The 25266-nt window shown below is 44.5% G+C and overlaps 1 protein-coding gene across 1 annotated transcript in view; it reads left to right on the top strand.

Annotated features, from left to right (window-relative positions):
- The window catches only part of CACNA1B (calcium voltage-gated channel subunit alpha1 B), a 433344-nt gene that overhangs the window by 278471 nt on the left and 129607 nt on the right, over window positions 1-25266 (top strand). The window contains exons 14-17 of the mRNA XM_067542172.1: window positions 3047-3159; window positions 8931-9062; window positions 9756-9828; window positions 17361-17478. Coding sequence (XP_067398273.1) covers window positions 3047-3159; window positions 8931-9062; window positions 9756-9828; window positions 17361-17478 — 436 coding nt within the window. The remainder of the gene's footprint in view (window positions 1-3046; window positions 3160-8930; window positions 9063-9755; window positions 9829-17360; window positions 17479-25266) is intronic.

Raw genomic sequence — 25266 nt, 5'->3', positions numbered from 1 at the left:
TAACCCATGTACAGAGTTTGTTCAAATTCTTCCATGAGAATTAGCCGGGCGATTCCAGGCTGGTGCTGTTATCCCAATAGTGTGATCTAAACTTTCCCTGAAAAAGATTGGACACATTTGAGAAAAAAAGCATCAGGTCCAAAACTTCCTTTATAGTTGAAGCAAGACGGGTACTTGCAGGTAACGTGGACTTTGATGAAAGCGAACTGACAGTTTGATCTTTACTCAGTGGGTCCTTTCTCAGACAATATAGTCAGCAATAGCCATTTAAACTACCAAGACAGTTCACAGATATTTCCTTGAGTGGAGACTAGTAATGCATATTGTCCTTTGAAGTAAAACCTTCATTTCCTAGGCACACATTGGTAATTAGCTTCATTAGCATGGTTAATAGTTCGTCTAGATGTTAATATTCCTTTTGATCAATTAATCAATAGAACAATAGTAATAGGTAGACAGGAAAGCAGTTTATCTGCATGGTTAACCTCTAACAAGATCTATGTGAACAACATCAAATAACTACCAACAATACACTTGCATATCAAAGTTCTAATTGACTTATAAGGAATGGCCATCATTTCCATTTGTATTTTCCTTTAATATTCTTTGAAGGTCGGATTTGGGCCATGCAGCTTGCAGAGTTGCTTAGCCCTTTCTGGCCCGATGTCACAGAGAAACAATGAGAAAACATGCCAGTCTGAATACGCTTCCTCTAGGAATTGTCTCCTTCTAAGTAACCCAGCAGCCCCTGAGAACTGGTTGTCTGCGAGAATTGTTTTCTGCTAGAAGCTCACCGAGATGTTCTCATAAGTGCTCTAATACCACGTGATGTCATTTTCAAGTGAGGGGTGTGTTTGTGTTTTAAATCATGTTTCCCTTTGCTTGGATTCCCTGTCATCCTGTGGGTGATTTTCCCCTCACGATACATGGATAGTGAGTTTCAAATTTGAGTTCTCAGAGTGAGGCATTGAATCCATCATTAGGCGTACATAATATAAGTGGCACAATGCGGGGAGATGGTGACCACATGCCAGTGATGTAAACATTTGTGCTCAGTCCCTCTGGAGACACAGGACACTTACACAGTCAAAAAAATTAGCCAGTTTTGTAATACTTTAATTAGGCGTTTAATTTGTCACTGCCTTGTTTTTTGTCAAGTTCCAGTGAAAGATGGTAGATGGATGTCCTCTATCCTCTAGTCCTGTGTGGCCCAGGGAGTATCGCACAGGTATTGTCTGGGCCTCAATATGGCAAGCTTCATGCTCACTGTCTGCTAATTTTCCTTCATTTATTTCATAAATGGCGTTGTTAATCAGAATGCTCCATCCACAAGGGGAAAAAATTTATACCTGACCTTGTGGGATAAATGATTTAGGAATTTTATATTAAACAGAAAACAAATCCATTGGGCCAATCAGCTTTTCTTCATGCCATGCTGAATGAAGCACTGGTAATAAGTTTCACAGACTAGGATTCCCATGAAAGGGTTTTGATCACTTTTCTAATTCTTTCTTCTTTAGAGAGTCCATTGGGAACCCAAGACTATCTGTGTTTCATCCCCCTCACCACCTTCCCACTCCTTGAATTATTTCAGTTTTTTCACCCCCTTTGGAACAGTAGTCAGTTTAGTTTGACAAACCGTCAAGATGAAACAATTCAAAAGCAAAGGGAGAAACAACAAAACGGAGAGACATTGGCCCCAGGAGGAATAGTCCAATAGAGTCTTGTGTGAAGTTATTCCCAAGAGGTTCTTTTAATATGGCAAGAAAATTAATTATCAGTTTAAAACTCAGAGGGTCTGGGGGAAGGTTTTACTGATCCATGATGGATTCCCAAAAAGGGTTTACAGTGGAGGAGAGGAGAGTTGTATTCTGCTGAAAGGAAGCTGGAATTCTGTACACAAAGGGAGCTTTCAGGGTGTTGACAGTCTCATACCGTCACTCAGGTGCGATGACTAGCGCAGGTCTGTCTGTTCACCTTGATTGTCCACGGAAATTGCATTCCACGGTAGAAATAAGCCTCTCGTTCATTTCAAGCCAATTATTGTGCTTCTCCATGGCTAAAGTCTCTCAGCCTTTGGTCTTGCCTGAAGCTAGATATAATGGCTAAGAAATGCTTGTCTTACCATATTACCTAAGTAGTAACCTAACTTCATATAATCTCCCTTACTATAGTGCATTTCTCATTACTATAATTTCTCCTTATTTGCACTACATTCCATAGAAAGTCCCTTTGCATCTTAGGGCTTGTACTATTGCATAGCTGCCAACCTTTTAAGAAAATATGTCCCGAGACATTTCTTTATATATCTCAAGGCCGGGGGCTGCTGAACGGTTGGATGTGAACTCTAGTGAAGTTTAAGGATTTTTTTTAAACTACAGGTATCTTAATTAACCAGTGCTCTAAAGGTTCGGAATAGAGAGAAACTTCCAGTAGATTTTACATAATAATAATACTTAGCTCCTATATGTTGCTCACTCTTGAGCCCAGCTGTGCCCCGACTCATGGGAGCAAAGGGGTGTAAGGAGATGCCTCACACCCCTGTGGGGGTTACCAATATGCACGGTTTGGGGATGGGGACAGCTTCTGCCTGGCAGCTATCCCCCTTCTTGAGCAGGTGCACGCTGGTGGGGAGTGAGTGGAGCCTTGGCTTTGATATCACAATACATCGGCCAACGTACAGAGCCAGTGCAGGAGCTGGGAAGCAATCTGCACTAGAAAAAGAGCTTATGCATGGTGCTTCTGCAACCAGAGCAAGGGAGAAGCAAGCAGCAGATTGTGACTGCGTTGCTGTCCTGCTCCAGGGGCAGTGCGACAACATGCCCCCTTCTCAGGCTGGATTGCACGTTTACAAAATTAGAGCCATTATGTCTGAGCGTTTAGACTTTCTTGCTGTTTTCCTTGATTATGCAAACTATACTGACAGCCCCTATTAGAATCCAACCACACTGTGCAGGACTCTTTGGTCTCTACCCCCTGTGGGAGGACCCAAAGCCACAGCTGGCTGAGCAATCATTTTCCCTTTTAAAACGAGTTGTTCTTGCAGGTGATAGTGGGGAGCATTTTTGAAGTGATTTGGGCAGCGGTGAAGCCCGGTACCTCATTTGGCATCAGTGTATTGAGGGCTCTTCGACTGCTGAGGATTTTCAAAGTAACCAAGTAAGTCCAGGTTCCTTTTTCACTCCAGTCGGCTATTTAGCTCGACGTGAAAGTTCACATCACTCCCCTACGAATAGCATTGCCTGCTTGCTTTGCACATGCCTGTTATAAAGCCATGTAGAATTTGGGCCCTAGCAGTAACTTCTGCTTCTGTCCATCACTCTTACACTGTCAAACATGAACTGAGATTATCTGACTCGAGTGTTGCCGGCACTCATGTTAACCAAACCAGGCCATCGTTGCTACAGCTGAATGAACCATGAAGACTAAACTACCCTCTCCCCTGCAGGAGACAAGATCTGCCGGCCAATGGCATGAGGAACTTTGTGCTGTCTCTGCCTGTTCTGTACCTAAACTAGGAATATGTTGAGGTCTCAGTTTCCAAGGCTGTGAATCTGGCGCTTTGGGGATCCAGTAGAGTTGGTGGCCAAAGCTTTTAACTTGTTCTCCTTCTGATGTGTCAGATTAATATGTGTTGGAATGAACAAACAGCTGTTGTGCAATTTATCATCCATTTAGAGCAATTTCTGCAGGATGTTAAAGTTGTAATGTTGAGCTAACTAAAAATGGTTTGGGCATTCATGCCAGTTTTGTTTTTTCTCCCCAAACAAGTTTGCCCCTTCCTTCATCCCACTCTTTAATAATCTTTTTGTATGAGCAAGAGGAGTGTAATAGCAAGGTGAGTGTTGCAGCCTCTCAGCCCTGTTCAGTTAGACTCGCTCCATTGCATCAGTGCAGGATGGGGGATGCAGAGCAGAAAACTGTCCTGTGGTGTGCAAGGAGTAGCTGGAGACAGGAGCTGATCAGAGATTGAAACCTGCCTGAAACCCTGGATAGAGGGAGCGTGTTCGAGCCCCAGGGTGGTGAGGTTGAAACCCAGGAACTTTGGTCTGTATTGGGACAGTTTGTAGCTCGGGTTAGCCTGCAAAGAAGGAGGCTAATAACTGAGCCTAGCTGGCCTGAATATTTGGTTCTTTCTGGAAAAATCTTAGGTTCTCAGCAGAAAAGAAATGTCCCGAAGGCACAGCGAGCTCCAGAAAAGTGCTCAATCAAACCAGCGCAGCACATCTGATTATGGGCTAGTTTAGAAAGTTACCAAAGCAAGAGCTCCAGATGCTAAATTGCTGCTATCCGTGTCTCATTACAGCTTCACCCTGTGCTAATTCTTTCCTTTTCCCCTGGCTTTCACTGCAATCTTTCCCTGAAGCATCCTGCCCTTGGATTTTTGCCTCTAATCTGTTCAACGGAAGGCAGGGGCACACCACCCTGCTCTGAATAATTGGGAGTATTATGCCTTTTGATTTGGAGGCCTTTTCTTCCTTCAGTACAAGCCAGGAAGATTGTAAAAAGCAGAGCAGCGTGATGGTTAGAAAGTTAAATTACAGCAGGCTGAAAATGTCACAGCAGAATGGCATATCACTACAGCGAGTGGGAATGCAGCCTAAGAGGCACTGAAATTCAGAGATCGGAAGACAAGGAGAAAATTGCTCAACATAATTTTCTCCTTGTCAAGACAAATGTAATGGGAACTGGCAACTGAAGAAATGTAGCTCCTCGTTACAGCCCTGGGGTCTGTAATCAGTCCTTGATGGGTGCTGAAATGACCCAGGTATGCCCAGTTACTCCTGGATAATCCAGCACCTGACCTGTATTTGGTGCCCAGTCATGTCAACTGAGCAATACCAGCTTGAGGGTTGACCCAAGTTTTGCCTGAGGCAGGCAGCAGCACGAGGTAGGGGAAATTCCCTTGGAGAACTTTCTGTCCTGGACTGTGGTCATGAAAACCTCTGTCTCTCCCTCCCATGAGAACAATTTAGCCTCTTTTGAGAGTCGAAGCCTAACTGAGGTACATCTTTTTGATACAGCTCAGGGAGTCTTCCATCTCAGACTCTGAACCCCCACCTCCAAACCATGTCACTGTCTGTCGTAGAGAGGCCTCGTTTTGGGGTTCCCACTGGGGTGGGTGTAGCAGGGCAGTAGGATCCTGTCCTCGGGCAATAAGCAACCATTATACCCCCATATCACACATGCACGAGCTTGTGCAGTACTTGCAAGTACAGCTGGGTGAAATTTTCCATCTGAAACTTTTTCAAAAGTGCAAATTCAGTGACACCAAAATTTTGGGGAATTTCTGAGACAAGGTGGATGAGGCGATATCTTTTACTGGACCAATATCTGTTGAGAGAGATGTCAGGTGCTCAGCTCTGCATAGCTCAAAAGGTTGTCTCTCTCCCCAAAAGATGTTGGTCTAATAAAAAATATGACCTTACTCACCTTCTCTCTAATATCCTGGGACTGACACGGCTACAACAACACTGCATACAACATTGTGAATTCGTATCAATTTCATTGAATTGTTTTGGTGAAAAACAACCCAAACCAAACAAATTCCAAAAAAGTCAAAACATTTTGTTGTGATATTTTTGAAACAAAACATTTTGATAAGTCTTGGAGTGCTGGGGAGGTTTCAGAAGCTTTCTAGGAGAAAATGTTGTGCTGGTTTTTAAAAAGGGGAAATGAGATATCCTGGGAAATTATAGTCCTGTCAACCCAGCATCGATCCCAGGCAGGATAATGGAGTGGCTGATAAGGGACTCAGTTAATAAACTAAAGGAGGGTAATGTAATTAATGCAAATCAACATGGGTTTATGGAAAATAGATCCTGTCAATGTGACCTACTATCTCTTTTTGATAAGACTAGGAGTTTGGTTGTTAAAAGGTAGTAGTGTTGACGTAATTTACAATATGCATTTTAAAACAGTGAAATGTAAATACATACATCTGGGAACAAAGAATGTAGCCCACCCTACACCAGGGGGTGCCTTTATCCTGGGAAGCAGTGATTCCTGAAAAGATTTGGGGTTTCTGGGTAATCAGCTGAACATGAGCTCCCAGTGTGATGCTGTGGCCAAAAGAGTTAATGCGATCCTGGGATGCATAAACGGGGGAATCTTGAGTAGGAGTAGAGAGGTTATTTTAGTTCTGTATTTGGCACCGATGCAACCGCTGCTGGAATCCTGTGTCCAGTTCTGGGGTCCGCAATCCAAGAAGGAAGCTGTTAAACTGAACAGGGTTCAAAGAAAAGCCATGAGAATGATTAAAGATTTAGAAAATGTGCTTTACACTGATAAATAGACTGAGCTCTTTGAGTCTAACTTAACAGTGAGAAGGTTATGGGGTGATTTGATTACAGCCTATAAATACCTAAAGGGGGAATAAATAGACTAATAGACTTAAAGGTCCATCATGATCATGTAGGGGTCATCATGATCAGCTAGTCCTATCTCCTGCACATCGCAGGCCACAGAACCTCACCCACCCACTCCTGTAATAGGCCCCTATATTTAATAATCTTCAGTCCAGCAGAGAAAGGTATAATGTGACCCAATGTCTGAAAGTTGAAGCTAGACAAATTCAGACTGAAATAAGGTGTACATTTTAAACAGGGAGAGTAATTGACCATGGGAACAATTTACCAAGGGTCATGGTGGATTCTTGACTACTGATAATTTTAAAATCAAGACTGGATGTTTTTCTAGAAGATCTGCTCTAGGAATTATTTTGGGGAAGTTATGTGGCCGGTTTTATGTAGGAGGTCACTCTAGATGATCACAGTGGTCCCTTCTGGCTTTTATGAATCTATTAATCTATTAATTCAAAATGGCTTTTCAGAAATTTCCTTAAATTTTATAAATTTTTTAAAAGTTTGGTGCTTTAAATCTATTTTGTTCAACCTGAAGCAACAATTTTTTTAAACTTTTCTATTTGCTGAAAGATTTAAAAAAATCTGGGTTTGGGACAGCCTGAAACAATTACATTTTTTTTTTTTTTTTTTGCAACAGCCAGCACACCAGAAAATCAGTTATTCACACAGCTCTACTTGCAGGTACATGGTGGAGAAAGGAATGATGTTCTGGGAAAAGATTTGGAAAACTGAAACAGAAAAGTGAAGGAGGAGTGGGTAGAAATAGAATAATTATGAGGCTGTATTAAAGCCAGTTTTCCTGTCAGCTGTCTTATGGAGCTGCGGAGGGGGAACAGACAAATCATCTGGCATGCTTCTTCCACACATCCCAACAGCTGTTTTGCAGTAAGGATTTCAGGTTATGGGCCTGTCCCCTAAAGCCCAGCTGGAGACTGTGGAGCAAGATTGCCATCAGAATACAAGCCTCTGTGTAGTAGCTTCCTGGTCTGGATAGTGGAGGTGATAGAAGTAACTGGAGAAAAAAGAGAGAGGGAAAAAAAGGAGAGTTGGTAAAATTCTTACTTGCAATCCCAAAGTGATCAGAAAGCCTTTAAGGGAATGTTTACACTGCACACTTAGCCTGTGCTCTGACTCAGGTTTGAGTCCAAGCCCCCCTTCTGTTCACACATATATCAAGGAATCATAGGGTTAGAAGGGACTGCAAGGATCATCTAGTCTAATCCCCTGCCAAGATGCAGGATTTTTTGTGTTTAAAATCAGTCTGATTTGAGTCAGCAAGCACTCAGCACCCAGGGTTTAGGTCCCTGATAAGGAGGGTAGGTCAGAGCCTGAGTCCCACTGAACCTCGGGTCCAAGCCCTATCATTTTGCAGTGTGGATGTAGGTCAAACAACAGACCTGAATAAGGAGGTCTGAATATTGCAGTATGGATGCATTAGCACAGCTCTGAGACCTAGGTCCAGCAATTGTAAACCTGGGTTTACAATATCGTATGGATGCCCAAGCTTGGGCCTGGAAACACCAAGTCCACAAGTGCAGGTCCCACAGACTTAGGTTCACAATGCAGTGTAGACGTGTCCTAGCTGTGTATATAAAGGTTTAAATCACTATCTCCCATTATGTGCTCTAACCCTGCCGGAGATTGTTAAAGAGATTCTCAGCTGTAATGGCTCTTTCTGCATTTTCTGATTCATTGGTTTTCCTAATATAAATGTTCCCTGCTTATTCTCAGCAGGATAATAAAATGGAGAGAGAGTGCCATTGCTGCACACCCTCTCAGACCTCCGTTATTTAACCTGCCTCTCCCAGCTGTGTGTGTGTGTGTGAGTGTGTGTACCTGCCCATAATGGCAAGGGATAGAATTAATCAAGGATCACGTGGGCAGGGATCAGAGCAGACCGAACAGCAGTGACTGGCCAGGTGGAACCTGCCATGTGTAGGTCATGGCTTGGGATAGGCTCCTCTTGTCTATAATGAATGGTTCATTTCCATAGAGCTTGATCCTCCCACGGTGTTGTTGGGGATCAAGCTCCATGGAAATGAACCATTCAGTCCTGGCTCAAGTCTTACTGAAACGGATAGTTTACAATCCCCAGAGTCGTTCTCACCTTTATCAGTCAATCTTCATTCTTGGCATCCTCAACAATTGAGATGGGTAGGAAAGGAAAGGAAAATGCCTGGGAGTGTGTACTGTAGGGAACGGACCTATCCCGTGGAGAGGGCGAGCTGAGGAAAGCTGCATTGTTTAGAACATGTAAAGCTAGATTGGACAAAGCACTGCAGAATTCATGGTAGGTGACCATTCTCCACGGGCAAGTCATTTGCTCAAGAGGATCAGAGAGGTGTTTTCCATCTCAGGCCCCTATGATTCTACATGTTATTTTGCTATCAGACAGACTCAAATAGGCCATATTGTTCTGCTGGCATTACATCTGCGGAGAGTTTGGCCCCTCATCCCATAGAACACCCATCATCACTTCTCATGTAGATCGTTTAATCTCTCCCGGAAATGGCCCCTTCTCTCCCAGTGACACTAACTGTAGGCTGCTTTGATTTACAACCCTAGATACTGGAACTCCCTAAGGAATCTGGTGGTCTCCTTGCTGAACTCCATGAAATCCATCATCAGTTTGCTTTTCCTGCTCTTTCTGTTCATTGTGGTGTTTGCTCTGCTGGGAATGCAGCTCTTTGGAGGACAGTAAGTGTCATTCCTGGCTCTTAAGTGATAATTGAAACATGTTCCCCCTGGGGAAAAAGTCCCTGTGGAAGGCAAAAGGCTGAGGGGGACTGAGTGGCTCAGAGGGTTTGCAAATCTGGTTAAAATTCTTTCATATGGAAAATTTTCCTACTGGAAAATAGTTTAATCAAACCTGAATTTTCTTATGGGACAATATCAATTCCACTGTATAATTTCAGTTTCCCAGCATGAATGCCAAAACAAGCATCTTTGTTTCAAATTGACCCTTTGAAAGAAGGGTTTCTGTTTTGCTTAAAGATAAATTGTCATTTTGTTCTTTAAAATAATCTATATAAAATGACATTTTATGTTGAAATGTCCATTCATAACTTCATTTAGTTTATTTTCAGCTGGACATTTCTGATTTAAAATTTTAGGAATGATTTGTTGCACAAATTTTTTCAATATTTTGATTTTCCATTCCAGAATGAAAATGAATTTTGAAATGTTGAAATTTCCAGTGAGACAAAAATGCTATTTTCTTTACAGTTCTGCTAAACACACCTCTCTTACTTAAGATACCCATCCCTTCCTGAAGATGACCAGATTATCTCTATGTAAAGCAAATCTTCTGACTCTGTTTATAGAGAATTATGAGAGCATAGATCTTTCCCCTGGTACTGTTTTGATTTTTCATTTTTATTTCCTGCTTAGATTTAATTTTCAAGATGAAACACCGACCACAAACTTCGATACATTCCCTGCTGCCATCCTCACTGTGTTCCAGGTAAAGCTGCCTTCTTATTGTGTGTGCACTAGAAAGGAACCTTTCAGACATCTTTCTCTTCCTAATGGAGGAAATGTCCCTCAAGCAATTTGGAATTTAGGAAAGGAGAAAATAATTTTTGTTTGTTCATATTCTACTGTTTGTCAGAGAAGAACTTCTCACAATATGCTGTGGGATTATAACGCACACATTTACCAATTAAATCATCCATTAAAATAAATGCTGAGGGACTCTTTGAAATTCAGGCAAACAGAATTCTTTTACTGGGAAAACGGATAGTCGCTTTGCACAGACAAAGCATGATCCAAGGACTATAGGTGGCCCCCCAGCATTCTTCATGAGGTCACCTCCACAGTACCTTACACTGCAATGGGACCACTCGTGTGTTGTCCTCTGCACAGCATCTATAATAGCACAATGTAGCAAATGAGCATGCAATGACCTACTTCCATTTCCTCCTCTAGTTGCCATAAGTTAATGAGGGAGTTGCTGGAGAAGGGCCCAAGGCAATGAGAAAATAATATAGCATTTTGCACTATCAAGGTTGCGGGATAAGATTGGTTAAGAATTAAAATCAGTGGGGGAGTCAGAAAAGAGTCATCGACCTTAGGCAACATGATGTGATGGTATGGGAGAGCTGCAGCTCAGGTTTTAAGGGTCTGATTCTGTAGCTGCTCAGTGCCTGATATTTTTACAGAATCGTGTTTCGTTAGAGAAATAGGAGTGGTACCCCCAGTTCTGTCTGAATCAGCAAGTGAACTCTCATTTGCCTTGGGGAGACCCACGAACACAGGAGCACAAGCTCTGCATGGATGTCCTTTATTACTCTCCTCATTGGGCACCCATTTTTACTGGAGACTGGCTCAAGCTGAGAAGTTAGAATTCGGATCCAGATCCAAACTTCCCCAAATCCAATGAGGCCTGGATCACAGTTCATAGTCCTCCAGAGGGAAGAACAATCTTGTGGTTAAAATACAGAACTTTAAGAGACCTGGGTTCTAGTCATAGTTCTGCCACTGATTCACTGCGTGACCTTGGGTGAGCCGCTTCGCTATGGCCCTCAATTTCCCCATATGTGAAGGGGAGATTCTATTACTCACCTCACTGAGATGTTGTTACTGTGCTATTCTTTGCAAAGTGCTTTGAGGCCCTTAAAGGGAAGCTCCTGTAGAAGAGCAAAGCTGTTGTTATAGAGGTGGGCCTGAGCTGTAAAGCTGAGCTCCAGCTATGAATATCCCCAGGCTCTGGTGCTGTTTTGGTTTAAGCCCATTGTTACCTTTCGGGAAATGTTAATAGTACTTGATAAAGGCAACCTACAACAGAGCTTCTGTGGGATGAGAATGAGTCTTGGGCAGATCATTTATTAAATTTATGTAAAAATACGTGAATTAAAAATGGCAACACAGGAAAGTCAGTGAAATTTTCAAGTCGGCTTCTGCTACCCAGTTCATTCTGATGAAGTAATTTGATGTCATGTTCTCCACCACCGCATGCGCGCGCGCACACACACACACACACACACAACCATTCAGAACACAGCATCAGTGTAATAAGGTCTCCCCAAATCCAGCATTAGACCTTACCTCTGCCTCAGTTTCCCTACTCTCATACAAGCCAGTAGGCCAGCTCACTGGCCAACGCATCCATGGCTACGTCTACACTTGGAGCTAGGGGTGCAATTCCCAGCTGGCATAGACATACCCCAAGTGTAGATGTAGCCAGTGATGCTCCCACCAATGTCAGTGTTTCAGTCCCTTTTCCCAGCAAAGCATTTAATTCTCAGATACAAATATAGATCAACATCAATCAAAACAGGTAAACCACATCTGGTGCCTGGCCTCTCCTAAGGCCTCAGATTGTTTCTGCTGCTGCCCACACAGCAGGTATCCCCAGCCAGGTCTTTCACCTAGCTGGCAAGGCAAGCTCTGCATCCCAGATCCTTTTCCTGATCTACGGTCTGCTCCTGGAGCCACTCTACGCCTTTCAGCTCTCCCTCTGAACTCAGGCTGCCCTTTGTGTCCCAGCAGGAGCGTTTGAGTCACCGTCTCCTACCACGTGACCCTAGACGTGGTAGCAAATTTCTACATCTCTGTACTCCAGCAATCACGTAGCATGCATTCAGCGGCTCAGCAAGAAGTGATTACAACAACCATAAACACAGAGACTGTTTATAAACCAGAAAGACCTCTGCTAGCCATACATGCAGCACTGCTCGAGGGCTGCCACTTAAATAATGATATGCTGCTAGCGCTAAGAGGCAGGCCGTTGACGGGTGCCTGAGGGGATGTGGAATGTTGGAGACAGGATGCTATTGAACTTTGGCTCTGCTGTGGGATATTTTGTTCAGTGGTTGAGATCTGAGAATTCTAAGCCGTGCTGATTTCAGTTCGGCCACTCTAGCTCCGTTCTTTTCTGAGTTGCATTGCATGTGTGTCTGATGCTGGGTTTAAATCACTTAGCACTCATTCAGGCCCCAGTTCAGGAAAGCCTCTGCATTCAGGACTGCACTCTAAGTACATGCTTCAATATTTTCCTGAATTGGCATCCCAGTGACTTTGGCACCACTAACACACACTAATTAGTCCATTCTTATTACGGAGCAGATTTTAAAAGCTATTTTTATTCCATCTGATGGCTCTTCAGACAACCCTTTACATTCAATACTGAGCAATGCTGAACAAACTAATCACCACAGACAATCCGGTAAGTTTCGCTCATTTATCTTTCTGCAAAAGTTCCATAAAATGAACTTTGACTTTCATGACTTTGTTCCATATTCCAAATGATCTGGCAAATAATGTGAGCTGCTCAGAGACCATTTCCCACAGCTCTTGGCGTGAGTATTCACTAGTTGTAATTTGCTATCCAATCTGTAATTGGCTTCCTAAATTCCATAATATTTTTGCTTCCTGACTGAATGACTCCAAAATCCACAAGTATCTTTCCAGTTGATCATTGAACACTTCTGTTCTCAATTTTCATGTATGGGCCTGTTTCCCTAGCTCCTTCTCTTTCCATGAACTTTCTTGTGAATCAAAATCACTCACATTAATGTTGCTGGAAAGCAAATAAAAGCAGATGCAAATTCATGGGAATTTATTTGAAAAAATGTTTGTGAAAATTGTTTTGCAGAACTCATCCAGCACTACTGCTGAGAGACCAATGACCAGAATAATATACTCAATTTCTGTGATGTAAATCCAGAGTAAATCCATTGATTAGGGTTACTTCAGATTTACCCTGATGTAACTGAGACAAGAATCTGTCCCTAAGTGGTCATTAGGGTGTACGTACTGCACTATACTTACTCTTCTGGCATAAGAATTCTCATCATCATACCTCAGCCAGAGTCTTTCCCAAAGTCAGCAGCTGGTAGGCATTCTGAAATTTGTAATTCTTTCTAGTATATTGTGCTCACATGGGACTTGATTGCTAACAATACGCCATGTTTTATTTTCTTACTAAATACAGACCATTCAAACTTTCTATTTAGGGGGTCAGAATACTGAATTCCAAAACACCATTTCCTAATGCACTAATAAGTAGTATAATTAAAAGTCCCCTATGCAGGGCAGTCAGAACACTGTGCACAAAGTTACTGCATTACAGTCATTGTTGAAAAATAGGGACGGCAGAGGCTCAGAAGACTGAGTTTTAGTGTGGAATAGTTGTGATGCTCATCAAAGTCTGAGACAAATTCATTGATTGCTATTTGTTTAGCTATTATTCATTTACTCATTCTTAGTTTTGTGTTAGCATCCAGAGTCCTAGATCAGGATCTGGGTCCCATTGTGTTATGCCCTCTACAAGCACATAGGAAGTCACAGTATCTCATCTATGAGCCCACAGTTCTTCCTCCTTCCTGTCATGCTCCCTGTTTAGATTCTGTATTGGTTTTTTGTGCTTCTCTGGCCGGGTGATTGCTGTCTGCAGCATTTGGCTGTCTGAGGCATCTCGTGGTCAAAGACGGCTGGGAGCAGCAGGCGCTGACAAGAACCCTGCATCTGCTGTTACTAACAAACCAAGAGGGCAGGGTTGTCAAGTGTCCAGTGTCTCCTGTGACACTCATCAGCCCCACCACACCTGCCTGCAGCCCTGTGGGATTTTAACCATAGAGTAGGGAGGCAACAGGGATTCCCCCACTGGTCACTGGGGCTGTTGCAAGGGTAAATTGTAGCTTAGCTGCCTCTTTCCCTCTACTCTCACTGCTCCCCGACTGGAGCCAAGCATGGAGCCGCCAGGAGGAGGAGGCAGCTGTGACTTGCAGCCTGGTGCCATGCTGCTGGCAAGGGAGGAGGGTGAGTAGAAGAGGAGACAGAGGGAATGGGGCTGGCGAGTAGGAAGCAGGTTCCACGGTTGCTCCTCGAGGCTGCTGGGTGGTGCTTGCTGAGCAGAAATCCAGATGGCCTCTCTGCCCACCCCTCTTGCTGCGCAGCTTGCCGGCACTCTGCCAGGGCATAGCAAGGAGCTGAGGTTTGAGGAATGGCTGGTGGAGAAAGAAGGTGAGGGGCTCTGCCTCCCTTCCATTGCCAACACCCCCACTTCCTCCAGCTGCACCCTGGCACCTCTTCAGCATCCTCCCAGCTACCCCAACACCTACCAGCCAGCCCCTCTCCAACTCAGGCTGTCGGCAATGCCTCGGAGTTCGAGGATGATTGTCTTCCAATAAAACCATAGCCAGTTATCACTGGTGGATCTGCAGGTGACTAAGGAGACCTAGCTGGAATCCACTGACCTGGTCACAATTAGGGCAGACATTTCCCAATGGATGGGGAGGATCTAGATTATTAAGTTGGGCTGCAGGACTTTCTTTTCTCCTTTCCTGTTTCCCCATTTTCTGGTGTCTCCTTTGAATCTCAAAATACTGACATCCTTACACAAAGTCCTTTTCCATTTTGGTTGGTTGAGGGGTTGGGTTTCCATAAGTTTATTCAATATTGCACTTCTTCATGTTGGCTTTGAGGGTTTCTTTGAACCTCTTTTTTTGCCTGCCCCTTGACTATTGGCCATGGCTCAGTTGCGAGAACATGACCTGCTTTGGGAGTCAACTTTCTGACATTCGAAGAACATGACCAGCCCTGTGGTGTTGGTGGCAGATGACCATAGTTTCAATGCTGGAAGTTTTAGCTTGGGGCAGAACACTGATGTTGGTGTAGATCTTTTGGAGGCACCGTTGATGGTATCTTTCAAGAACCTTGAGATGTCCACTGTACATGACCCAGGTTTCAACACCGTACAAGAGAGCAGGAATAGTAGTGGCCTGGTACATGAGAAGCTTGGTTTGAGTCTTGATCTCACAATCTTCAAAGACGTGTTTTCTCAAGCATCCAAAAGCTGCACCAGTGCATTGAAGGCGATGTTGAATTTCCTCGTCAATGTCAGATTTCTGTGACGGATAGCTACCAAGGTTAAGGAAGTCATGGGCCAGGAGCTGCTCTTGGGCAGCCAATGCCCCACCCAGGGCAGGTGAAGTGTCCAGGGCTCCCCACCGCAGCCTGGGCTCCCTGGGCAGCTCTTACCGTAATCTGGCTCTAGCTTCCAGCCAAGTCAGGGGGCGGGGCCTCAGGGAGAAGAGGAGAAGCAGGGGATGGGGGAAGAGGAGAGGCAGGGGGCGGGGCCACAGTTCCGGCTCTGGTGAGTCCGTCCCCCCACTTCTACACAGTTTCCATCACTCCTGAGGGGGCCCCCAAATTGGCCAGGGCACCTGGGCTCAGGCCCCAGGGGTCCATGTGTTAATCTGCCACTGAAGGAAGTGCTTGATGTTCTCCAGGGTCTCTTTATTGCTCTGAATCACGGGAGCAGGACCCTGGTCGTTTGGATCCTGTTGGTGCAGTGCTTTCGTTTTTCTCGGTATTAAGTGTGAGGCCGAGTTGGTTGTAGGCTTCAGAGAAAGTTTTGTTGTTTTTTTTTTGGAAGATCTTCTTCTGAGTGGGAGCACAGAGCACAGTCATCCTTATATTGCCGTTAAATGACTGATTTAGGGCTAGTCTTTGTCTTGACTCCAAGGCGATGGAGGCTGAAAAGCTTGCCGTCCGTTCTGTATTGCATGGGGGGGGGGGCTTGTCAGCAATGGGAAGGAGGATGACAGCAAGGAAGATGGAGAAAAGTCATTCACTCCTCAGCTCCCCCACCGGTCCCCAGCACTCACCAGCTGTCATTCAGGAACCCCTGAGATGTCCCATGGCACGCTGTCCAGGTACCCCTCCCTACCACCCCCCTTCAAACACCTTCCAGTTACCCCAGACGCCACCCAGAGCCAGGGTACCTCCTGCATCAGGAGGCATCTGCTTCCATCTGCCTTTGCCCCCGTAAGTGCCTGTAGTGTGCCCTCCTCACCGCACACCAGAGGCAGGCTCGTCTTCTGCTCCCTGTAGAGTGAATGGCTGCCAAGCTCGAGCCTGAGACCTGCATGCGCAGGTTCTCCTCTCAAACCTTCCCAGGCAGTGAGAGAGGGGACAGAGAGACAAGAGAGAGGCTGAGCTTGTAGGTTTGGTGACTGTTCGTTCTGTCCCCCAAAATAGGGCTTCCAGGGGGCTGGGGTGCGGGGGGGGGTTTAGGCTCCCAGTGCTCTGTGTGGATCTGTGCCTCCGTGTCCCAGCTCTGCCACCATTTGGGGCCCTGAGTTAGGAAGTCAGTGATTCTCTCCCATCCAGGGGAAACGTCACCGTGGAAACCTTGGCCCCTATGCATGACTGGCTAATGGAAGGAAACTGGCCAGGGGATATCAGAGTCGGGCTGCTACTGCTTCGGTATGCTGGCAGTCTTCGCTCTGTGTCCCGCCGTCAACCTGGCAGTGCAGGTTCTGCCAGACAGCACAAAGCAGGCAGCGTCAGCTGAGGGAAGGAGTTTTGAGGCAGGAATAGGACTGAGGAGGAGCCTTGAAGTGGTGCTATTGGCCTCATCCTGCCACTGGTCCCAAGTTCTCCTCAGCCCTCATGGCGGACCACAGCTGTCTCTGGTTACAGGGCCCTCTCATGGGTCCTTGGAGCCTAACTTTGGGTCCAAAGGCCTCCTCGCAGCCTCAGGTTTGGATCTGTGGGTCCATAGAGCCTGCCTTAATCCACTCCCAGATGGCTGGAAGGAATTTTATGAAGCCTGGTGATTAATACCTATTTTCACTAATGTACCGTCCAATAATTGTTATCCTACTTTGGTTTTGTCTAAACCAAACTTGTTTGAACTATGTATTTTGAGGAATGTATGGGGCTGGAGTTCTCAGAAGGAATCTCTCCCTATCTTCTTAAAGGAGGCAGAACAAAATGCAAGTGATTGCCAGTTTTAGGTAGATATGTACGTGGTGTTGTAGCCGTTTTTCTGCAGTTTGTCTGGAAAAAGAGCTTCCAGAAACTCTTATGGGCAAAAGAAAGCTAAATGGTCTGAATGCCTGGGACAGGTTTCTGCCAAACCCCTTTTCTATGGCCTTCGTATCAGTAATTTCACTTAGAGGATCTGAACCCATGGCAGTATATAAATGATGCTTAAACACTCCAGCTCTTTGCTCATCTCTCTCTCTCTCTCTCATAACTACCCAGATACTGACTGGCGAAGACTGGAATGCAGTGATGTATCATGGGATAGTATCACAAGGCGGTGTCCACTCAGGAATGTTCTCTTCCATTTACTTCATCGTCCTGACTTTGTTTGGTAACTGTATCCTTGCATATTAGTATGAATTGCCCAGGGTATGACACACAGTCTCTCACTGGCAAATCAGCGTTCAGGATTCTCCAGCCTCGTGAAGGGCTAGAAGGCCACGTAGTGTTGTGGGTGAAGCCTGAGTCTGGGAGTCAGGATACTTTGGTGCGATTCTGACTGTGTCACTGGTTTACTGGCTGACCTTATGTAAGTCACTTAGGGTTTGCCTCTGGACAGACCTGCTCCAAACACTAAGCTGGTTTTAATTCACACCTTTTGTTACTTCACTGCAAGTCTGTGTGTGGACCCTTACTTCAAATTAAGAAAATCCTATATTGATTGAATCTAAACCAGAGGGGGAAATAATTTAAGATAAATCCAAAAAGGACCGTCTTAATGTGAAGTGTGTTCACACACAGACTTGTGTGAAGTGAAATCCAGTTACGTTATTTTGGTGCATGTTTGGGCATGAACCACCCCTTGATCTCGCCGTTTCTCCGTTTGTTTCTCCATCTGTAAAATAGGGATGATAATAATATTCACCTTTGTGAATATTCAGGGTCCTTGCAAGAAAGGGTCAAGAGCAGTGCAAAGTAGCCTTAACGGGCTATCAGAGTGTCTCACAACCGCCTCCCACCTGAGAGCCTTTCTTTTTAGGCTCAGTAGCCTGAGCTCCAGATCAATAAAGAGGCTTGTTTTAAAGGGAGGGATGGAGGGGGAAGTAGCTTTATTGAAACAGTCCATGTGAATCATTCGGTCCTTCGTTTTGGGGGGAAATGTGAGAAAACAAGGAAGGCGGGGGCACATTTACAGCAGCATACCAGCCTTTCATTTTGCATGTTTCTCCACATTCAGCGTGAGGCAAGATGACAAGGAACGGCAGATTAAATGGCATCCCAGTTGTACTTGTCACATAAGCGGCTCTCTTTGGAATCACCCAGCTCTAATTCAGACTGTCAGTGAGCAGCAGTACCCACTACCTGGAGACTGGCTCAGTCTTTGCGGTAGGGTGTCTGTCTCTTGCAGTGCAGAAACCCCTCTGGAAATAGGAAGCTTCTAAAATTGGGACAGTAGGTCAAGGGAGGGAGAGGAAGGAGATCTCTGAATCCTTAGGGCATGGCATTTGAAAAGGAGACGAAAATGTAATCACATTGACAGAGGGACTGGGAGGGTCAGACTCGCTTTTAACCTTAAAGAGACCGAGATCTGGTGCTTTTTAAAAGGATACAGATTCCATTCTGACCCCTTTCTCCTCCCCGCGCCGATTCTCTGCTGCTATACATTGATGTAGCTCCATTGAAATGATTAGTTACACAAGCACAACATTTGTGTAATGGAGCGGCGAATCAAGAGTATTGGTCAGTGTGGGATCCACCAAGGGACAGATTCTCTTCCCTGCACCAGCCCCTTAGGCTAATCTGCCAGTGAAAAGCAAGAGGAATTCCCCCAGCATAGGAGCTAGGTGAGACAGTTCCTTTGAGACAGGAGAGGGAGTGGACAAAGCACTGTCCATAGACAGCCTATAGCTACCCGAGGCTGCTGTAGGCTAGAGCAGCCCCTGGGGCTAGCCTAACTTGCACCTGGCACCACTGCAGTACCTGGAGGAGTCCGGAATTAGGGAGGCACAAAAGCCATGGTCGAAACTTTCTCCAGATTGCCCCAAAGCTGTTGTCCCGTCCTGCTTGGAAAGAGCCTTTCTCTTTATGAGGGACATATGACAGGGGAGAAGGGGAAAGGGTTTCCCATTTGTAGATACACTAATGTTTCCTGTACTGATTTTATTTTCATTTCCATGCTACACACCTTCCAGGGTTACGATCATGTTCTTTGTACGCTCCAGCCATCCTACAGCCTTTTTTGCTAGGGATGGAAAGAGGGCCACTTCCCTGTATGTTTCCACCCGTAGTCCTCTTGATGTGTGTCCGATGCTTCAGCAGAACTTCACACCTACCTGCCATACTCTGTCAATAACAGGTGCCATAAAGGGACACTTTGAAATCTCTTGTGCTGTCACTGAATCCATAATATATTTTTTCAAGGTAGAGAGCAGACTAGATGGTGAAGGGTTAAATTAAAATAATAGTCATCATATCAAACTCTGGAACATGATTAGCGATTCAACTAGTTTTATGGGCTGAGCATCCCTAACCATGATAATTTTGCATATAAAAGGGACCTCATGCTGTGGAAATAGCCACTTTAAAGTTCCATTTTAACTGGCAGATAGTTCCGTACGAAGGTTACACTTGGGGAGAATGTTCGAAAGACGTTTTATTAGCCTGACTCTTTTATTGTTTTAGAGACACAAGGTGGGTGAGGTAATATCTTTTATTGAACCAACTTCTGTTGGCGAAAGAGACAAGCTTTCGAGCTACAAGGAGCTCTTCTTCAGGTTGCTTTCATTATTTGATATGACCATTAGTTAGTTTTCACTATTGCCCATTTCAGTGCTAAGTAATGTGCCTACCATTTTCTCATTCAGTTCATCCCAGAGAGAGCCACCAAAACTTTGCTTCTCATGCCTGTTGCCTGCAATCTGACTACTTGCCACACACCCTGTAATGCAGACACAGGAATCCACAGGGCACAATATACGTACAACAACTAAGATATGTCAAGAGCAATTTCTTAATTTGTTATGAATACTGCAGATGAAAATGAGTTCACTGAAGTGGAGTTTCTGCAAAAATGAAGTACACAGGAGAAGAAAGCCAACTGAAAAGTATTTGACTTTAAGGAAATCACAATAACAGGGTTAATTCATTCTAACAGATTTAGGACCAGGTTCTGATGTGAGATACCATGCACTCTTGTAAATCTGGAATAAGGCCATTGACTTCTGTGGCGGTAGTAAGTGTAAGTGACATCAAAATATAGTTTATTTTGTCTCTAGAAATATGTCTTCCTAAGTATCTCAGACCGGTATAATTTGATAGAGAAAATTTGGGATTACTCTCCACCCTCCTGTGACTTTATTTCCAATTAAGATGCATGAGAATCTGCACAGATTGGGGAGAACAGATGCAGGGAATGTGTTTTTTTTGTTCTGTTTTTTAAAATCTCTTTTTTTCCCTTGAGCAGTAGCGGAATAGCAGTGGTAAACCCACTGATACTCCTGCTGACATTTCAAAAAGGATTTCAGTGAGGTCGCTGTTACCTCTGTCTTCCATTGCATGACATTTTTACTGCTTATAGCATGCAGGGGGCATTCTTTTCATATATATCAGAGAAAACTGAACCATGTAACTTTCAAATGGCTTATGTTGTCTCAGGTACAATATAATCAGAAACGTCTGGAAATGGAATATAAATTTAGTCTGCCAAAAACCAACCAACCAACACCTCCTACCCTCCAGCACCCTAACCCTAACCTCCTAATGTTCTTTCTAGATGTTAAACAGTTGGTGGTGCAAGTGGGTATAGCCCCAAGTAATAGAATGACATTAAAAAAGGGAAATGTAGGTAGGATACAATATATCTATTATCCTATAGGGAACAACTCCACACTGGCTAGGTTGTGGATTAGATAATACAGAAAATATCTCTTCTATTTCCAATCCATCAATTAAATTCACTGTTAATTATATTTTAAACAATAATTTTACTACTCCTTTCCCCGCTGTCATTTGCAATACCCTCTTAAAAGCTTGAAAAGAACATTTATTTCCCAACCTGGACTTCTCATTTGGCAAAAACTAGTTTACCACCATCCTTCCCCATGGGTATTTTCACTGGAGCTAAAATTTACATGGCTCTTCTCATTTTTCTTACTTGCATCATTGATGTCAGATCAGCTCTGGGAATAGGTTTTCTTAGCTAATGTGTGCTCCATCTGGGAGTCTGTGCAGTAGCAAAGCAAGAGACATTGCAGTTCCTCTGTAAGAAGTGGCTTTAATTTCAGTTTCTCAATACCAGTATTTGATTAATTACTGTTTAGGAGAAGGTGGTGGAAATAAATGGACCAAATTCTGCTCCAATTAGAGAGCCTGTTTTTTAACAATTGGGGGTAGGCTTCCAAACCAATGTTTGGCTGCTGCCCCACCTGCTTCATACATAAATTTCTGCTCACCATGATCCGTGATCACATTACCATGCAGAAAGCTGGCCTAAGAATTTTGGGGGGGAGTTTCATTTTACATAAAAATGTGATGAGTGGGTATATCTCCAGCCTCCTGCTTCAATAGTGGAGCTCAGTTTCTTGTCTGTATCCATTTCTGCATTCAAAGCCCTTTGCAAGGAAAAGGGCTAGAAAATTACTTAAAAAGCAAAAGCAAAAAACCTCAAAATCCTTGAGATTCTCATTTATATTATATTATATTTCTAGTTCCACAAAATCCTGGGGCTGGCTCTGTCTCAGTATGCTTAATTGGGGTGGTACTATTGGGATGGCCTGATATAGGTTAAGGGCTTGTCTATATTCAGTGTTGCTCTGTAAGCAAGGGCAACTTTGAATATAATCAAGACCTAGAGAAGTGTTCTAAATGAAACTTCAAGGCCAAATCTATCCCGCAAGAGCAGCCTGTGATTGCCTTCTCTTTATAACTATGGAGCGAGGACAAGGCTGAGCAATGGCTGCTGAATTCAGCTAACCAGCAAATTGTGTTAACCTGTCCAGGAAGATACAAGACTGAGCCAAATGCTGTAGTTGTGTGCAGTGCTTGGTATAAACCAGGGCTACTGGCAAGATATTAATGTGGCTCGCATGGTCCCAAAGTTCCCATTTTACCAGACTGCATCTGTGTGAAGGTTGGTCAAATAGTGCCCTGCTTTAAAAGAGATATTGGCAGCGATTAACAACATGATGTGAGACTTTTTTTCCTGTGTATATGTAGGGGATAGGAGTGGGAAACCAGCATCATGATTTATCCATTTATCCCCATCGGCTTTCTGACTTGGATGCTCACAGGTGTTTTGAAAGCATCGGAAGCACCTGAGAGGAAGAAGTCCAGCTAGCTTTGGTCACTTAGGATGGTAGCAGTGATTGCTGACAATGGTAATGCAGCCTTCACAGCTGCCACTCCATTTGTTAAATTAGAACCTCATGTTCCAATTGGCAATGGGGAATTGGGAAATTAGTATCTTTTACATCAAAAGTTAATGGAACTGGAACTTCGGTCAGAAATGCAATCATTAAAGAGACAGCATGATGAGGTTTTTTTTTGCTGACTTGACTCAGCAGGAAAGATATTCTCTCACCCACAGCCCCTACCTGCAAACAGGAAGGAGCCATTTCCAGCTTTTCTCAGCACCAGGGAGATCATCTCTACAGAATAAACTCCACTATCCCAGAGGACTCAACAAATTGAAAACACAGTGCATGAGCTCCCCTAGTCTGCCATTGCCTGGAGATCTTCAATGGCCCTCCCTCTGTCCCAGGAAGGGTCACTTGTCATGAACATGAAGGGGCATTCTGTAGTCAGGCTGCATAAGTCTACCCTGCAGCTGGGAGCGAGCATCCCAGCCCAGTAGACAGACTCGTGCACTGGTGCGCTAAAAATAGGTGTGTGGATGTTGCAACTCGGGCTCTCAAACCTTTGGGTTGGGTGAGTTTGAGAGCCCAAGCCGCAATATTCACACAGCGATTGTTGGCATGCTAGTGCAGGCCCCACTGATTTACGTCTGTCAGCCCGGGCAGAGATGCTCACTCCCAGACCCATAGAGGCTGACAGACTCCCTGCAGCTTTCTCTGGCTCTCTAGCTCTCTGACTGACTAAACACAATGCCTGTTGCCTAATGTCACCATGCCAGGGGTTAATGTGGCTGTAAGAAGGTGCCTGACCTCTGGCCCCTTGTTTCTCTAGTCGAGGTGCCTCAGTCTTTTAGGCAGTGAGGTAGAGGGACCTGGACTAGGTCCCAGCCCAGGGCCCTGTTTGAGTTAACCCCTGAACAGGGGGCTCTCCCATAAGGGAGTCTAAATCCCCTGCTCTGGGCTACTTTCTACCACTGTCTCTTCAGTTTGGGGTGTCCAATTCACTAGGGTGGCTTGTCTTCCATAATGGTCCCTTGTGGACCTTGTGCTCCTTCAGGTGAAGCAGCCGTAAGGTTGGTGAGGCTGAACCCCAAAGTGTCTCTGTGCTTTCATCACCCAGTTACCACCGGTGCCGGTGGCTCCTAGGTCTCCTCTGCCAGTGTCCCTTGGCTGGGGAGATAGTACTTGCTCCCTGATGGCTGCCTCAGCTGGCAGGCTAGTGACCCTTCATCTCAGATAGGGAGGCAGCTAGCTCCTGCTTCTTCAGCAGGCGGCCCTGAACTGAGCCAGGCTCTCTCCTTTTTCTCTCCCTCCAGGCCTGGCATTGGCTGCAGGTATAATGGGGCAAGGCTATCTGGACTCAAAGGCTCTCCTTACCCCTGCTGTGCTGGTTGGCGGTTTCTCCGCTTCATCACTGTGGCCCTCAGAATAATTTAGAAAAGCCTCAGGCGCTGAGCTAAGCAGCCTGCTCTGGGTTGGATGGTTGGGAATGGTCCCCAAGATACCGCTTGGCTAGCCAAGTAGTGTTGAGCTCAGGGTTCTGTGAGCACATCCCTCATGTGCCCCCTAAGCTTAGGGGTCTGGGAATGGATTGTGTTCTAGCTACATCCACTTTATGCCACCACAGATCCTATTAGGACAACCGCCTGAAGTGCAAAGCACCCAGATGGAGAGATGAGGATTTAGCCCAAGGTTTCCTAAATCCTGTCTTGGATTTAGCTGCCGTGAAAGGGGCTGCTAACTATGCCACACATCCTCCTTGCCATACTCCCCGGTACCTCCTTCACTCTTTGCTTTCTCCTATAAATCTTTTGTTCCCTACAGCAAAGCCTTGTGCATCTTTCCCAACTCACAGACCAAACCAGCAGACACAGCCGAGTAGTTAATTACATTCTGTCTGCCTAAAATTTCTTCAGGCATTTCAGCTGGTTCTGGTATATTTTCAATTCCTGTCCTAAACTCTTGTGCAACAATTACAGTGCTCTGGTGGATGAAGCAATCCCTGTACACACCACAGACGTGCATGAGCATACAAGCGCACTTATAGTTGTAAATGACTTGGGGATTCTTTAGAGCAAGAGCGCTACATACATGCAAGAAGATCATGTTCCTTATCATGTAGGATACCATTCAGCAGATGCATCACAACTTCATACAGCCATCACAGAACCTTTATAGCTGAACGTTGTCATATATCAGATATTGTCATAACAGCCTGGCATTCTTTCTTCTAAGGTAAAATTTTAGATTTGCGAACTTGTTTTGGTTTTAATGTTTTATTTCGTTTCTTTGCTGTATATGCCTTGTCTTTTGTGTATGTACTATCTTATTTTTAATTTATCTTTCACTTTGTAGCAAACCAATACCTAGAATGGTCACAATAAAAAATACGAAGGGACAAGGAGTAGCTGAAATTATAAGCAAAAATGAGTGTTCCTCCTAATGATAAATAAAGGAATAACAAAGAGGACGTGTAGTAGGTGTCAGTGATAAATGAAGCAATGATCTCGTTGCCATATTGACTTTACTGTGATACGTCATCTTTTCCTCTAGCTAGTATGTAATTGCGATGAGAGAAATTTAACTTGAGAAGACATTTTCCTTTTTAATGGCAACCACTGTACAGAAGAGATAAAATTGTCTCAGAGCAAACCGTTTTTCAGATAATGGTTGATATTTAAGGAAGGGGAAATGAAGAAGGCCAAAAAATAGGTGTGTGTTTGTGTAAGTATGATGGAGTGGAGAAGTTGGAGGGGAAGAATGGATGAAACAGTGATGTCTCCTACACTGTGGAATAGTCTCCCAATGCAAGTGATGACGTTGGGTAATTTTTA

This window comes from Emydura macquarii, unplaced genomic scaffold (genome assembly GCF_026122565.2).
Source record: "Emydura macquarii macquarii isolate MOO-44397 ecotype Brisbane River unplaced genomic scaffold, CSIRO-AGI_Emac_v2 contig_691, whole genome shotgun sequence".
Taxonomy (NCBI): Eukaryota; Metazoa; Chordata; order Testudines; family Chelidae; genus Emydura; species Emydura macquarii.
The sequence above is the reverse complement of the archived record's forward strand: the minus strand, read 5'-3'. Positions and strand labels throughout refer to the sequence as shown.